General features: G+C 38.3%; 2 protein-coding genes across 5 annotated transcripts in view; both read left to right on the top strand.

Moving 5' to 3' along the window:
* LOC126018963 (40S ribosomal protein S4, X isoform-like) overlaps positions 1-15,160 on the top strand; it is a 965,922-nt gene that overhangs the window by 342,806 nt on the left and 607,956 nt on the right. The window lies entirely within an intron of this gene.
* Positions 1-15,160, top strand: part of BTBD10 (BTB domain containing 10) — an 81,932-nt gene that overhangs the window by 11,806 nt on the left and 54,966 nt on the right. Inside the window, exon 2 of one of the 2 annotated variants that reach the window (XM_049781045.1) lies at positions 2,633-2,790. The exons of the other annotated variant lie outside the window; for it this stretch is intronic. Within the exon in view, the coding sequence (XP_049637002.1) occupies positions 2,690-2,790 (101 nt within the window). The 5' untranslated portion in view covers positions 2,633-2,689. The remainder of the gene's footprint in view (positions 1-2,632; positions 2,791-15,160) is intronic. 2 annotated transcript variants of the gene reach the window in all.

Here is a 15,160-nt window from a genome sequence, read left to right as displayed (position 1 = left end):
ATCATTAGGGAATTTCCACAGTCTGGCACCAGTCTTTGATCACAGGTTGAAGAATAGGGAAACCGTATCTATGTTATGAGGCCTCCATAACATCCCAAAAGGGATCCAGAGTGATGGTACAGTGAATTAAGTGCTTGCCTTACAAGAGGCTAGCCTAGGTTTTGTTCCCTACATTTCATATGGTCCTCCAGGGCCCACCTGAAGTGATCCCTGAGTGCAGAGCCAAGAGTGCAGAGCCAAGAGCACTGCTAGGTTTGAGCCCAAAACAAAACCCCAAAAGGAAGGGTTTCAGGAACTTCTGGGATGTTAAATATGGAGATTTGGAGAAAAAAAGCATTCCTGGATCTTTCTTATGTTCTTACCTTTAGTGAATGACTTTCCTGTCTTAGGCATCTCTTCCATCTGACTATTCCTGATTTGAAGACTTTATACTAAATGGATGGTCTAGTTAGTAAAGAAATTTCCTGAGTTCAGTCATTCTTACAAATTAAATGAACTTGGAAACCTTTGATATTTAGATAGATATATTTAAGTCTTGCATGTGAAAATATGACCTGTGACTGACATTTCAGTCTGAGACAGTGGGGATTATGGAAACATCTAATTTGTAGTTTGTTGGGAATCTGTGGATGGTGATTTTGGGATATTGAACCTTTACCTGTGAAATATGATATTGTCTTATGTAGATACTGTCAAAATTGAACTAATTCAAACTGAATTGCTTTTTGGTATGAGGAAGCCATTGTACACATTCAGATTGGAACTGGATCTGGGATCCTCCAAGTCCACACATTTATATTTATATAAAAGCTCCCATGTAATATTATTTATAATGAGATATTAATAGAATGCACAAAGCTATGCAATTTGAATTTTTTTTTTTTTTTTTTTTTTTTTTGGTTTTTGGGTCACACCCGGCAGTGCTCAGGAGTTACTGCTGGCTCTATGCTCAGAAATTGCTCCTGGCAGGCTCAGGGGACCATATGGGATGCCGGAATTTGAACCACCGACCTTCTGCATGAAAGGCAAATGCCTTACCTCCATGCTATCTCTCTGGCCCTGCAATTTGAAATTTTTTTTGTTTTTGTTTTTTTCGTTTTGGGGTCACACCCAGTAATGCTCAGGGGTTATCCTGGCTCTACGCTCAGAAATCGCCCCCTGCAGGCTCGGGGACCATGTGGGATGCCGGGATTGGAACCAGCAACCTTCCGCATGCAAGGTAAATGCCTTACCGCTGTGCTATCTCTCCGGCCCCGCAATTTGAAATTTTAAAGGAAAGTTTGTTGGTAATAAGGAAAAGCTGTATTCTATGTATCTAGCTAGCTTTGTATATTTGAAATAATTGAAAATCTGAGATTTCAGTCTAACCTCTAAGATTAAAAAATAGGATCGATGTATCTCCTTACCTTTGAAAAGCTTACATTAAACTAAACTACTCTTTTTTGATTTTCATTTTCATTAACTGAAATAAATCTAAAGAGAATTTTTAATTTTATGATAAAAGGTAAAAAATGAAAATAACATTTTGTTTTGTAGCAATCCTCCAGTGTTGTTTGTATTATCTGAAAGTCAGTCTGACCTATTTCTAAACAGTATGCCAAGTCTGACCATTTTTTAAGATCAAGACTTTATTTTGGAGAGTAAATTCTCATTGTCCTGACATTTATCAGCATTGTGACTTGCTGGCAAATTTACCAAACTTTTGAGACTGTTGTATTCTGTGTATGGAAGTTATAAGGCCTATCTTATAAAGTGATCATGAAGATATTAGATAGTTGATAATATTACAAGTGATAACTATTTTAAGTATTTTGTTAATCTTTTTATCAAGTGATTTTTTATTTTCATGATTATAATAGAAATAACAGTTCCAAAGCCTCACATATAAAAAGGTATAAGATATATGGATCAAACATTTTGTGTTAATTGTACTGTAAGGAAGCATCATTATATTTACATGCTTATATTTTTTCACAAATAGTAAATACTATTCAGGATCTTTAACTTAAGGAATAACATTGTTTGGTCTTGCTGAATGCTTTATTAGTAAGAAGCTTAACTATTAGTAATTAAGAAATACTGTAGTTGGGGCCGGAGCGATAATACAGTGGTAGGACATTTGCCTTGCACATGGCCAACCCAGGACAGATGTTGGTTCGAATCCTCGAATCCCAAAATGGTCCCCTGAGCCTGCCAGAAGTGATTGATTTCTGAGCACAGAATCAGGAGTAACCCCTGAGCGCCACTTGGTGTGACTCCAAAACAAAAAGAGAAATACTGTATTTGCTATCAGTCTGTGGAATATTTTTTGCCCTTTTTTAGTGCTACATTGATATAAGAAACATGAGGTACTCAGATGGCAGTTAAGTATATTTACTAATAAATAGCATGTCATTCAACAATTACATAGGGGTATTGAATGTAATAGAAGAATAAAATGAAAAGTACCTAAAAGAACTTCTGATGTTTATTTTAATCTGATTTGCGACCTTTTTGCATGTCTTATAATTTATAGTCCTATCGTCCTATTAGTCATTTTTTAAATGTCACAGTAATATCAAGAAGTATGTAAAATTCTGTGACCTTATTATTTTGCATGGAATAGATTTAAAGGTCAACCTCTTTTATGTAGGTTATGGGTGCTACATGTGTGCTTTCAGAGCAGTAGTGTGAGAAAGCTTGAAGTGGGATGGCAGGACGGCCTCATCTTTATGACAGTAACTCCAGTGATCCAGAGAATTGGGATCGGAAATTACATAGTAGACCTCGTAAACTTTATAAACATTCAAGGTAGGTAGAAAATAATGTATTTCACATATCAAAGCTGTGATAAAGTGGAATTTTATATCGAATCAAACTTCTTCTGGTTGTGTCAGAAGACGAAAGCTATTTCACAAAATATTTGTATGTTTATATTTCTCTTAAAATTATATTTAGAAACATTTCTTTTTAATTTAATATTTAGATTTATTTGAATTTTTATTTTGGTTTTTAAATAATGTCATCTTAGTTGACTTCATGAATAAATGCCATAATTTAATTGGCAAATCTGATAAAACAGATTAGATATTTATAGAACTTTAATTTTTATACAATAAGGATTTATTCTGTGCTCTTAAACATGTATATGTATGTATGTGTATGTATACAAGATAATTTAAAACTTGTGTTACTCTTATGAACTTAAAATTAAGTGAATTTATATTGTGTTGCTATCGTATGCTAAAATTGCTTTTCTGCAGTGACTATTGCTTAATTTAAAATTCAAATAGCACAATGAAACTAATTTTAGCAGGCAACGTGTATTAAAGAATATTTTTCTGTGTTGCTTTCTAGGAGCAGGGAGGGAAAGATGTGGGGAGTTAGTTTTTATTTGTGGTGCAAGGGATTGAGCCCAGGGCTGGAGGCATGTGAGACTTGTGCTCTACCTTTGAGCTATAATTATGGCCCTTTAGATTTTTTTTTTTTTTTTTGGTTTTTGGTTTTTGGGCCACACCCGGTGGTGCTCAGGGGTTATTTCTGGCTGTTTGCTCAGAAATAGCTCCTGGCAGGCACGGGGGACCATATGGGACACCGGGATTCGAACCAACCACCTTTGGTCCTGGATTGTCTGCTTGCCAGGCAAACTGTGCTGTCTCTCCGGGCCCCCTTTAGATTATTTTAAGGATTTCATTTTGTGCTATTTGACTTAATGAGGAATACCTGGTTGGGAACACTTTATACTCTGATACTTTAAAGTGTTTATTGGAAGCACATAAACCACACATTACAGGTATGTAAGCATGTTTTCATAGCATATTATACTTAATATTTTTAGGGAAAATTATTGAACATTTAATTTGAATGTAAAATTCTGGTCATTGATAATCAAGATCACATTTTTCTTACAAAGACTAAAAATATCTTGTGATATTAAAATCTTTTTTGTTATTTTTTTTGTTTTTGTTTTTGTTTTGTTTTGTTTTGGGACCATACTTGGTGATATGTGATGCTCAGGGTTTTCTCCTTTGCTCAGGGATCAATCACTTCTGGCAGTGATTGAGAAACTGTACTTGGGAATTAAACTGGGACAATTGCTTGCAAGGCAGTTGCCCTACTTGCAATAGAGCCTCTCCAGATTTTTATATATCCTATTTTTCATCCTTTGGGTTTTGGTCTGTACCTGGCAATGTTTAGGACTTCCTCCTGGGTCTTCCCAGTTTTAAGGAACCATATGGAGTTCCTTATGGCATCAAATTCAGGTCATCTGTATGCAAGGCAAGTACACCACCTGCTGTACTATCTCTTTGGCCTTCTGACATCTCTTTTTATAATTAAAAAAAAAGCTATTACTTTAAAATGGCTGCTCTAGTTATCAAATACTTATGATTGGTGGTTTTTTTTTTGTTTGTTTATTTATTTTTGTTTTACCCACATCCGGGCATTTACTGGAATTACTCCTGGCTTTACAATCAGGAATTATTTCTGGCGGGTTTGGGGGACTTTTGTATGCAAGGCAAGTGCAGTATTCATTGTACTATTAGCCCCAGTGACTGGTGGTTTTATTTTTTTATTTTTTTATTTTTTATTTTTTTTTGGTACTTTGATTATTTTTTTTTCCTTTTTTTTTTTTTAACACCACCCATCACCAGTGCAATATTCCCATCACCAATGTCCCAAGTCTCCCTCCTCCCCACCCGACCCCGCCTGTACTCTAAACAGGTTCTCAATTTCCCTCATACATTCTCATTATTAGGACAGTTCAAAATGTAGTTATTTATCCAACTAAACTCATCACTCTTTGTGATGAGCTTCCTGAGGTGAGCTGGAACATCCAGCTCTTTTCTCTTTTGTGTCTGAAAGTTATTATTGCAAGAATGTCTTTCATTTTTCTTAAAACCCATAAACGTGTGAGACCATTCTGCGTTTTTCTCTCTCTCTCTGACTTATTTCACTCAGCATAATAGATTCCGTGTACATCCATGTATAGGAAAATTTCATGACTTCATCTCTCCTGACAGCTGCATAATATTCCATTGTGTATATGTACCACAGTTTCTTTAGCCATTCGTCTGTTGAAGGGCATCTTGGTTGTTTCCAGAGTCTTGCTATGGTAAATAGAGCTGCAATGAATATAGGTGTAATGAAGGGGTTTTTGTATTGTATTTTTGTGTTCCTAGGGTATATTCCTAGGAGTGGTATAGCTGGATCGTATGGGAGCTCGATTTCCAGTTTTTGGAGGAATCTCCATATCGCTTTCCATAAAGGTTGAACTAAACGGCATTCCCACCAGCAGTGGATAAGAGTTCCTTTCTCCCCACATCCCCGCCAACACTGTTTATTCTCATTCTTTGTGATGTGTGCCATTCTCTGGGGTGTGAGGTGGTATCTCATCGTTGTTTTGATTTGCATCTCCCTGATGATTAGTGATGTGGAGCACTTTTTCATGTGTCTTTTGGCCATCTGTATTTCTTCTTTGTCAAAGTGTCTGTTCATTTCTTCTCCCCATTTTTTGATGGGATTAGATGTTTTTTTCTTGTAAAGTTCTGTCAGTGCCTTATATATTTTGGAGATTAGCCCCTTATCTGATGGGTATTGGGTGAATAGTTTCTCCCACTCAGTGGGTGGTTCTTGTATCTTGGGCACTATTTCCTTTGAGGTGCAGAAGCTTCTCAGCTTAATATATTCCCATCTGTTAATTTCTGCTTTCACTTGCTTGGAGAGTGCAGTTTCTTCCTTGAAGATGCCTTTAGCCTCAATGTCCTGGAGTGTTTTACCTACGTATTGTTCTATATATCTTATGGTTTTGGGGCTAATATCGAGGTCTTTAATCCATTTGGATTTTACCTTCGTACATGATGTTAGCTGGGGGTCTAAGTTCAATTTTTTGCAAGTGGCTACCCAGTTTTGCCAACACCACTTGTTGAAGAGGCTTTCTTTGTTTCATTTAGGATTTTTTGCTCCTTTATCAAAAATTAGATGATTGTATGTCTGGGGAACATTCTCTGAGTATTCAAGCTTATTCCACTGATCTGAGGGCCTGTCTTTATTCCAATACCATGCTGTTTTGATAACTATTGCTTTGTAGTAAAGTTTAAAGTTGGGGAAAGTAATTCCTCCCATATTCTTTTTCCCAATGATTGCTTTAGCTATTCGAGGGTGTTTATTGTTCCAAATAAATTTCAAAAGTGCCTGGTCCACTTCTTTGAAGAATGTCATGGGTATCTTTAGGGGGATCGCATTAAATCTGTACAGTGCTTTGGGGAGTATTGCCATTTTAATGATGTTAATCCTGCCAATCCATGAGCAGGGTATATGCTTCCATTTCCGCATGTCCTCTCTTATTTCTTGGAGCAGAGTTTTATAGTTTTCCTTGTATAGGTCCTTCACATTTTTAGTCAAGTTGATTCCAAGATATTTGAGTTTGTGTGACACTATAGTGAATGGAGATGTTTTCTTAATGTCCATTTCTTCCTTATTAGTATTGGTGTATAGGAAGGCCATTGATTTTTGTGTGTTAATTTTGTAGCCTGCCACCTTGCTATATGAGTCTATTGTTTCTAGAAGCTTTTTGATAGAGTCTTTGGGGTTTTCTAAGTAGAGTATCATGTCATCTGCAAACAGTGAGAGCTTGACTTCTTCCTTTCCTATCTGGATTCCCTTGATATCCTTTTCTTGCCTAATCGCTATAGTGAGTACTTCCAGTGCTATGTTGAATAGGAGTGGTGAGAGAGGACAGCCTTGTCTTGTGCCAGAATTTAGAGGAAAGGCTTTCAGTTTTTCTCCATTGAGGACAATATTTGCCTCTGGCTTGTGGTAGATGGCCTTAACTATATTGAGAAAGGTTCCCTCCATTCCCATCTTGCTGAGAGTTTTGATCAAGAATGGGTGTTGGACCTTGTCAAATGCTTTCTCTGCGTCGATTGATATGATCATGTGATCATATTAGCCCCAGTGACTGGTGGTTTTAAAAAAATTCACTTTTATTAAGACTTTGTGATTTAGAGTTATTTATATAGAGTTGTTTCCAGCATACAGAGATTCAGTGCCAATCCCACCACCAACATAAACTTTCCTTCAGCAATGTCTTCAGGTTCCCTCCCATCCTCATTCTGTCCTTTTAGGAGACACAAACCAAACTTATTTCATATTGTTTGCTTCAACAAAGCTTTAAATAATAGTAAATATAAGTATCAGACAATAAATCAACAAAATTCAATTTGTGATGATTGAGTACTATGATTTTAAGCTGTATAAACAAAAATAATACAGGTTATACAGTGTTTTCTCATTTATATAAAAAAGTAAGTGTTCAACTCTGGCATCTCATACATGGATCTCCTTGTAGTAATTCTGTATTACCTGTTACTATTTTATTGGGGAGGGGTTTGGGTCACACCTGACAGGGATTATTCCTGCTTTTCTGTGTTCAGAAATCAATTCATCAATCATCTAAGCTTAGGGAACAATATGTGTCAAGGCATGCAGCATGCATGTCTCCATTATCAAGGGAGGCACACTCCAGATGTGTCTTTTGGCTTTCCTGGTGCAGTGCCTAATTTTTCCCAAGAAATAATTCAGTCAGAATGCCCGTTGGTGGAAGTGAACCATAACCCCTGCGTGGATTACTGGCTATATTTCTGACATGGCTGTGACATTACATATCACTTTACTTTTATTTATTTGGTTTTGCCTCCCTTGCTAACTACAGAAACTCGGCCTTAGTTATCCTGTAATCTTAGAGAAATTTTCAGCACCAAAGACTGCTAAATTCCCCGATGGCTAGTATATTTGCAACTTAAAGGTTGAGCCAACCCAGTTCCCAGCAACTTGCTTTTTCCTGCTCTCAGCTTCTTGGTGCTAAAACAATAGCTTCTGCCTTTCTTGAATTCTACTTTCCGGAGGCTGTGAACTTCTTGCAAACCAGAACACCTCCATCTCCTGTTTCGCCTTACCTCTAGCAGGGCTCTTTCTCACCTACATCGGGTAGTTATTTGATAGGTAGATTCTAGGGTCCAGTACCATTGTGTTGTCCCTCCTAACGATCCTCTGCCCTTTGTTTCCCTGAATGCCAGAGTTGTGCTTAAAATATCATCAGCTGAAAAGTAAAGTTGGTCTCTCGTCTAATAGACGTGGGTCCCCATACTTTGTGTGGTCTCTATTTCATATTTTATATTCGTCCGCTCATGTACCCGTTTTCCTCTCGTGAACGTACTATGACCTACTAGAATTGCTGAGCCGCAACACATCTACAGCAAATATGGGATATGAGTGCAAGGCATGCCCTACCTACCTTCTCTGCTATTGCTCTGGCTTCTGTTTCCCTGTTATTAATAAAACTTTTTTTGGGGGCCCGGAGAGATAGCACAACGGCGTTTGCCTTGCAAGCAGCTGATCCAGGACCAAAGGTGGTTGGTTCGAATCCCAGTGTCCCATATGGTCCCCTGTGCCTGCCAGGAGCTATTTCTGAGCAGATAGCCAGGAGTAACCCCTGAGCCCCGCCGGGTGTGACCCAAAAACCAAAAACCAAAAAAACAAAAAACAAAAAAAAATGTTTGGCCACACCCAGCAATGCTATGTGCTTACTCCAGGCTTTGTGCTTAGGGGTCACTCCTGGTGGGCTTGGGGAACCATATTGTGTACTGGGGATCGAACACAGCTTTGCTGCATGTAAGACAAACTCCATACTATTGCTCTGGTCCAAAACTTAAAAACAAAATCATTCCTATACTACACATCACACAACAAAAAATAAGAACAACCTATGCTTGTGTGGATGCAGAGAGAACGGGACTTTCATTCACTGTTGATGGGAATGTAGACTGGTCCAACCTTTTTGGTTTTTGGGCCACACCCGGCGGGGTTCAGGGGTTACTCCTGGCTGTCTGCTCAGAAATAGCTCCTGGCAGGCACGGGGGACCATATGGGACACCGGGATTCGAACCAACCACCTTTGGTCCTGGATCGGCTGCTTGCAAGGCAAACGCCGCTGTGCTATCTCTTCGGGCCCTGGTCCAACCTTTTTGGAAAACAATATGGACATTCCTCAGAAAGCTAGAAATGATCCATTAATACCACTCTTAGGGATTTACCCCAGAAACACAAAAATACAATACAAAAATGCCCTTTGCACTACTATGTTCAGTGCAGCACTATTTCCAATAGCCAGAATCTGGAAACAACCCAGGTGCCTGACAACAGTGGCTAAAGAAACTGATATATCTACAAAATGGAATACTTTGCAGCCATTAGGAAAAGTGAAGTCATGAAATTTGCCTATTCATGGATGGGCATGGAGATTATGTTGAGTGAAATGAGCCAGAGGGAAAGAGATAGATGTAGAATAATCTCATTTGTGGGATATAAGAAAAATAAGAGATAGTATGGTAATAATAACCAGAGACAATAGAGATAAGGGTCTGTTGGGGTTATCCCAGGGTAGAAAGCACACCACAAAGAGAGGTGAGAGCAGTTAGAGTAGAAAAGGGTCTAATAGGACATTGATAATTGGAACTAATCATTCTGGACAAGAACTAAGTGCTGAAAGGAAAGAGAGAAAGTACTTAATAATTTGAATGTTGAAATTTGTTTTTGTTTTTGGGCCACACTCAGGGGTTACTCCTGGCTATGCACTCAGAAATTACTCCTGGCTTGGAGGACCATATGAGATGCCAGGGGATTGAATTGTGGTCTGTCCTAGCTTAGCGTGTCCAAGGCAAATGTCCTACTGCTTGCACTACCACTTCAGCCCCACATTGTACTTTTTGAGTTTATCTCAGTTCTGTGGTGTGCTATTAATTAATTAATTAATTAATTTTTTGGTTTTTTTTTTTGGGGGGGCACACCCGGCAGTGCTCAGGGATTACTCCTGGCTATCTGCTCAGAAATAGCTCCTGGCAGGCACGGGGGACCATATGGGACACCGGGATTCGAACCAAGCATCTTAGGTCCTAGATCGGCTGCTTGCAAGGCAAATGCCACTGTGCTATCTCTCCAGGCCCGCTATTAATTTATTTTTAGACTCTTCTATATTCAGCTGTTTTCTAGAAGTTTCTCCAACTCATTTTGGAGCTTCTCAATCTTATAATTCTGGTCAGAGATTCTAATGAGTTTTTATATCACCTAGCTTTATATTACCTACTAGTTTCATTTCAATGCTAATAGTTTTAGTGCTTTGCTGACTAATTGTGCCATTGTTTATTTAGGCTCATTAAACATTCTTACCATGGTGTTAATAAAATCATTATGTGAGATCTTACAAAGCTTGATGGTATTTTTCATGATTTGTATTACTGTTTTCACTTACTGAACTTGGTGGATTTGTACACATTTTTCTCATTGGTTTTCTAGCATTCTGCTGTCAAGAGTGAGTTTTTAATAGTAGATCCCTTTGAAGACTGAAGGATTAGGCTTGGAGGTTTCTCTTTCTCTGCCCATCTTCACCCAATGATAGGAAATTTAAATAGAAGGGTGGAGTAATAAACTGAGGTTAAGAAGCTGTGGTATAGGCTCATTAACAGTGAAGAAGTCATACATGACATGATTTTAAAATATCTCAACAAGAAGATGTTAAAAGAATGGGAAAAAATCTAGATACATCTAGAACATACAAAGCACTCAGAAAGCTGAGCCCCCCCAAACCAAATAAAGCCATGATGTCTTTTTGTGTTAAGTAAGGTTTCTTTCGCCATGCAGAAGCTTTTTAGTTTGATGTAGTCCCATTTGTTTATGTTTGATGCTAAAATTCTTGCCATTGGTGCACCGTCCTGAAGACCTTTTTGATAATATAGGTCTTCGAGTGTTCTGCCTATTTTATTCTCGATAAACTTTATAGATTCGGGTCTGATTTCAAGGTCTTTGATCCATTTTCAGTTGACTTTTGTATAAGGAGTGAGGTATGGGTCAATTTTCACTTTCGTACATGTGGTTTTCCAGTTGTACCAACACCATTTGTTGAATAGACTTTCTTTGTTCCATTTCAAGTTCTTGCCTCTTTTATCAAATATTAGTTGGCTGTATATCTGGGGGTTTATGTCTGGGAATTCTGTTCTGACCCACTGGTCTGAGGTCCTGTCTCTTCTAGTACCATGCTGTTTTGATCACTATGGCTTTAGAGTATAGTTTCAGGTTAGGTAAGGAGATGCCACCCAACTTCTTGTTTTTCAGTATGTGTTTGACTATCCTGGGTCTTTTATGTTTCCATATGAATTTTGTGATTGACTGTTCTAATTCTTTAAAGAATGATGTCTGAATTTGGATAGGGATTGCATTAAATCTATACGGTAGTTTGGGTAGGATAGTCATTTTGACTATGTTAATTCTACCTATCCATGAGCATGGGATGTTCTTTCATTTCTTTAGATCCTCTTCAATTTCTTTCTGGAGTGTTTTAAAGTTTCCCTGGTATAGGTCTTTCACTTTTTGTAAGGTTGATTCCTAGGTACCTGATATTTTTTGATACTATTTTAAATGGAATTGTATTTTTAATCTCTCTCTCCTCAACTTTGTTGTTTGTATATAGAAATGCTACTGTCTTTTGGGTATTTACTTTGTATTCAGCCACTTTGCTGTATTGGTTACTTGTTTCTAGGAGTTTTACTGTGGACTCTTTAGGGTTTTCAATGTATATCATCATATCGTCTGCAAATAGATAGTTTGAGTTCCTCTTTCCCAATTTGGATTCCTTTGATTCCCTTCTCTTGTCAGATTGCTATTGCTAGGACTTCTAAGGTTATATTGAATAAGAGTGGAGAGAGTGAACAGCCTTGCCTAGTTCCTGACCTTAGTGGGAATGCTTCTAGTTTCTCGCCATTAAGTATAATGTTGGCTGTAGGCTTTTCATAGATAGCTGTAACTATCTTGAGGAAGGTTCCTTCTAACCCTATTTTGCTGAGTGTCTTTAACATGAAAGGGTGTTGGATTTTGTCAAAATCTTCTCTGCATCGATTGATATGATCATGTTTTTGTCTTTCTTGTTGATATGATGTATAATGTTGATTGATTTGCATATGTTGAATCAACCTTGCATTCCTGGTATAAAACCCACTTGGTCATGATGTATGATCTTTTTGATGAAGTGCTGATTTCGGATTGCTAAGATTTTGTTGAGTATCTTTGCATCTATGTTCATTAGTGAGATTGGTCTATAGTTTTCTTTCTTGGTGGTGTCTTTGCCATCTTTGGGGATGAGTGTGATATTAGCCTCATAAAAGGAGTTGGGGAGGATTCCTGTTTTTTTCATGGTTTGGAAGAGCCTGTGGAAATGTGGTAGTAAGTCTTCTCAGAATGTTTGATAGAATTCACCTGTAAATCCTTCTGGGCCTGGACTTTTGTTCTTAGGGAGTTTCTTAATTACATCTTCAATTTCCTCTGAGGTGATCGGTCTGTTTAGGCTTTCTAGGTCTTCCTTTTCCAATCTTGGAAGATGGATTTTTTTCCCCAAGAATCTGTCTATTTCTACTGGGTTTTTTAGCCTAGCTGAGTATGTTGTTCATAATATGATCTCATGATATGTTGTATTTCTTGGGGTTCTGTTGTAATCTTTCCTCTTTCATTTGTGATACTACTGATTTAGGTGTTTTCTCTCTCTCTCTCTCTCTCTCTCTCTCTCTCTCTCTCTCTCTCTCTCTTTTTTGGGTGAGTTTTGCCAGTGGTTTGTCTATCTTATTTATTTTTTCGAAAAACCAACTCCTGGTCTCATTGATTTTTTTGTATTATTTTCTTAGTTTCTCTGTTGTTTATTTCTGCTCTGGTTTTTATTATTTCTTGCCTTCTGGTTGTGGTTGGATTTCTCTGCTGCTGTTGTTCCAATTCCTTGAGGTGATCCTTTAAACTGTTGATTTTGTCATTTTCCTGTTTCTTGTATAGGCCTGTATTTCTATGAGTTTCTCCCTAATTACTGCTTTTGCTGTGTCCCTCAAGTTTTGACAAGTTGTCTCTTCATTATCATTTGTCTCAAGGAATCTTTTTATTTCTTCCTTGTTACTCTTTGATCCAGCTGTTGTTGAGCAGCATGTTGTTTAATCTCCAGGTATTAGTTTTTCTCCATTGCTTCTTGAAGTCAATTTTGATGATCTGATAGGGTGCTTCTAATGATCCTTACATTTGTGGTCTTATATAGGTTGGCTTTGCATCCTAAGACATGGTCTATTCTGGAGAAGGTTCCATGTGGGCTTGAGAAGAATGTGTATTCTGCTTTCTGGGGATGGAGGGCCCTATATAAGTCTTTAGCCCTAGATCTTCTAATTTTTCATTTAGAGCTCTTATTTCTTTGCTATTTTTCTGTTTGGTGGATCTGTCCAGTGGTTATAGTGGACTATTGAGGTCCCCTACTATTATTACGTTTCTCTTCATGTGTTTCTCCAGGTTTGCGAGCAGTTGCCTCACATATTTTGCTGGCTCTACATTAGGTGCATAGATATTGACCAGGGTTAGTACTTCTTGATCTAATGTTCCCCTGATCAGTAAGTAGTGACCCTCTTTGTCTCTGATCACTTTCTTGAGGTTGAATGCAATTTGGTCTGATATAAGAATGGCTGTCCCTGCTCTTTTTTGTTTTCCATTGGCCTGAATAATTACTTTCAATCCTTTTATTCTAAGCCTGTGTTTCTCCTGTAGTTGTAGGTGTGTTTTTTGCAGACAGCAGAAGTCCGGTTTATTTTTCCTAATCCAGTTCTCTACTATGAGTCTTTTAATTGGAGAGTTTAGTCCGTTAACATTTAGGGAGATTATTGACAGAGATGACTGTTGTGCATTTGTGTTGTGTAGGGTGTTTTTTGTTACAATTGGGGGTTTGGATTGTGTAATTTGTCTCTGAGTAGGCTGTTTAGGATAGACTTTGTTTGCACAAATAGTTCAACTTCGTTTTTGTTTGAGAATGCTTTTAGTCTGCCCTCCCATATGAATGATAGTTTTGCTGGGTATTGGACCCTAGGTTGGAAATTTCTTTCAGTCGTTTAAATATGTCATTCCGGGGCCGGGCGGTGGCGCTGGAGGTAAGGTGCCTGCCTTGCCTGCGCTAGCCTAGGACGGACCGCGGTTCGATCCCCCGGCGCCCCATATGGTCCCCCAAGAAGCCAGGAGCAACTTCTGAGCGCATAGCCAGGAGTAACCCCTGAGCGTTACCGGGTGTGGCCCAAAAACCAAAAAAAAAAAAAAAAAATGTCATTCCACTGTCTTCTTGCTTGAATTATTTCAAATGGGAGATCTGGTTTGGTTCTTATGTCCCTTCCTTTGTACTTGATTTTTTTTTCTTCCTTATTGCTTTAAGGAGTTCATCTTTCTCTTTATTTTTTTTGCCATTTGGATTACTATATGTCTTGGTGTTGGTTTATTAGGGTCTATTTTATTAGGGACTCTCTTCACTTCCTAGATTTGCACTGAAGTTTCTTTCCAGAGGGTGGGAAAGTTCTCTGCTATTATTTCTCTGACTACTTGTTCTTCCCCATTTCCCTATTTCCTCCCCTTCTGGTATACCCACAATTCTTAGATTGTTTCTTTTGTCCTTGTTCATTAGCTACTGGACTTTTCCTTCTAGTGCTTTGCCTTTTATTTCTTTGTTGGTTTCTTGGTCATTTTTTGTTTGCAGTTTTTCTTCGAGTTCTTCAATGTACTTCTCCAACTCTGTGTTTCTGCTCGTGAGGCTTGTTACTTTGTCTTTTAATTCCTTCAATTCTTTTTGTGTGGAATCTCTCATGTTCTTTAACATTTCTTCTTTAATTTGGCTGATTTGTTCATCCATAGATTTCTTATACTTGGTAGCTAGTTTTTCCTTCATTTATTTTATCAGTTCTTGCATTTTCTTTTTCATGGTTGCTTTTAGGTCTCCTTTCCATGGATCTGTGCGTTTTGGTGGACTTGGAAACTTGCTAGGGCTTGTCTCTGTATCTCCAGATATTAGGATTCTCCTTGATTTACCCATATTTCTTTGCATTTATTGGTATGGTTTGGAGTGCTGTGCCTTCTAAATTCAGCCTGCTTTGGTCCCCTGTGGCGTGGGGATGGGTCCTCTCCCTGAACGTGGTTCTAGAGGGGTTTGTTGGGTGAGCTCACTGAGGTTTGGCTCCTCCTGTGCTCTTTATGTGGCCTGATTTGTTGCTTTTTCCTTTTGTTGTCAGCTAGTGCAGGTCCTCTCCTGGGCACAGTGGTGGGAGGGCGCTGTTGAGCCTAGCTCCTTTGCCCC

Source organism: Suncus etruscus, chromosome 9 (genome assembly GCF_024139225.1).
Source record: "Suncus etruscus isolate mSunEtr1 chromosome 9, mSunEtr1.pri.cur, whole genome shotgun sequence".
NCBI lineage: Eukaryota > Metazoa > Chordata > Mammalia > Eulipotyphla > Soricidae > Suncus > Suncus etruscus.
The sequence above is the reverse complement of the archived record's forward strand: the minus strand, read 5'-3'. Positions and strand labels throughout refer to the sequence as shown.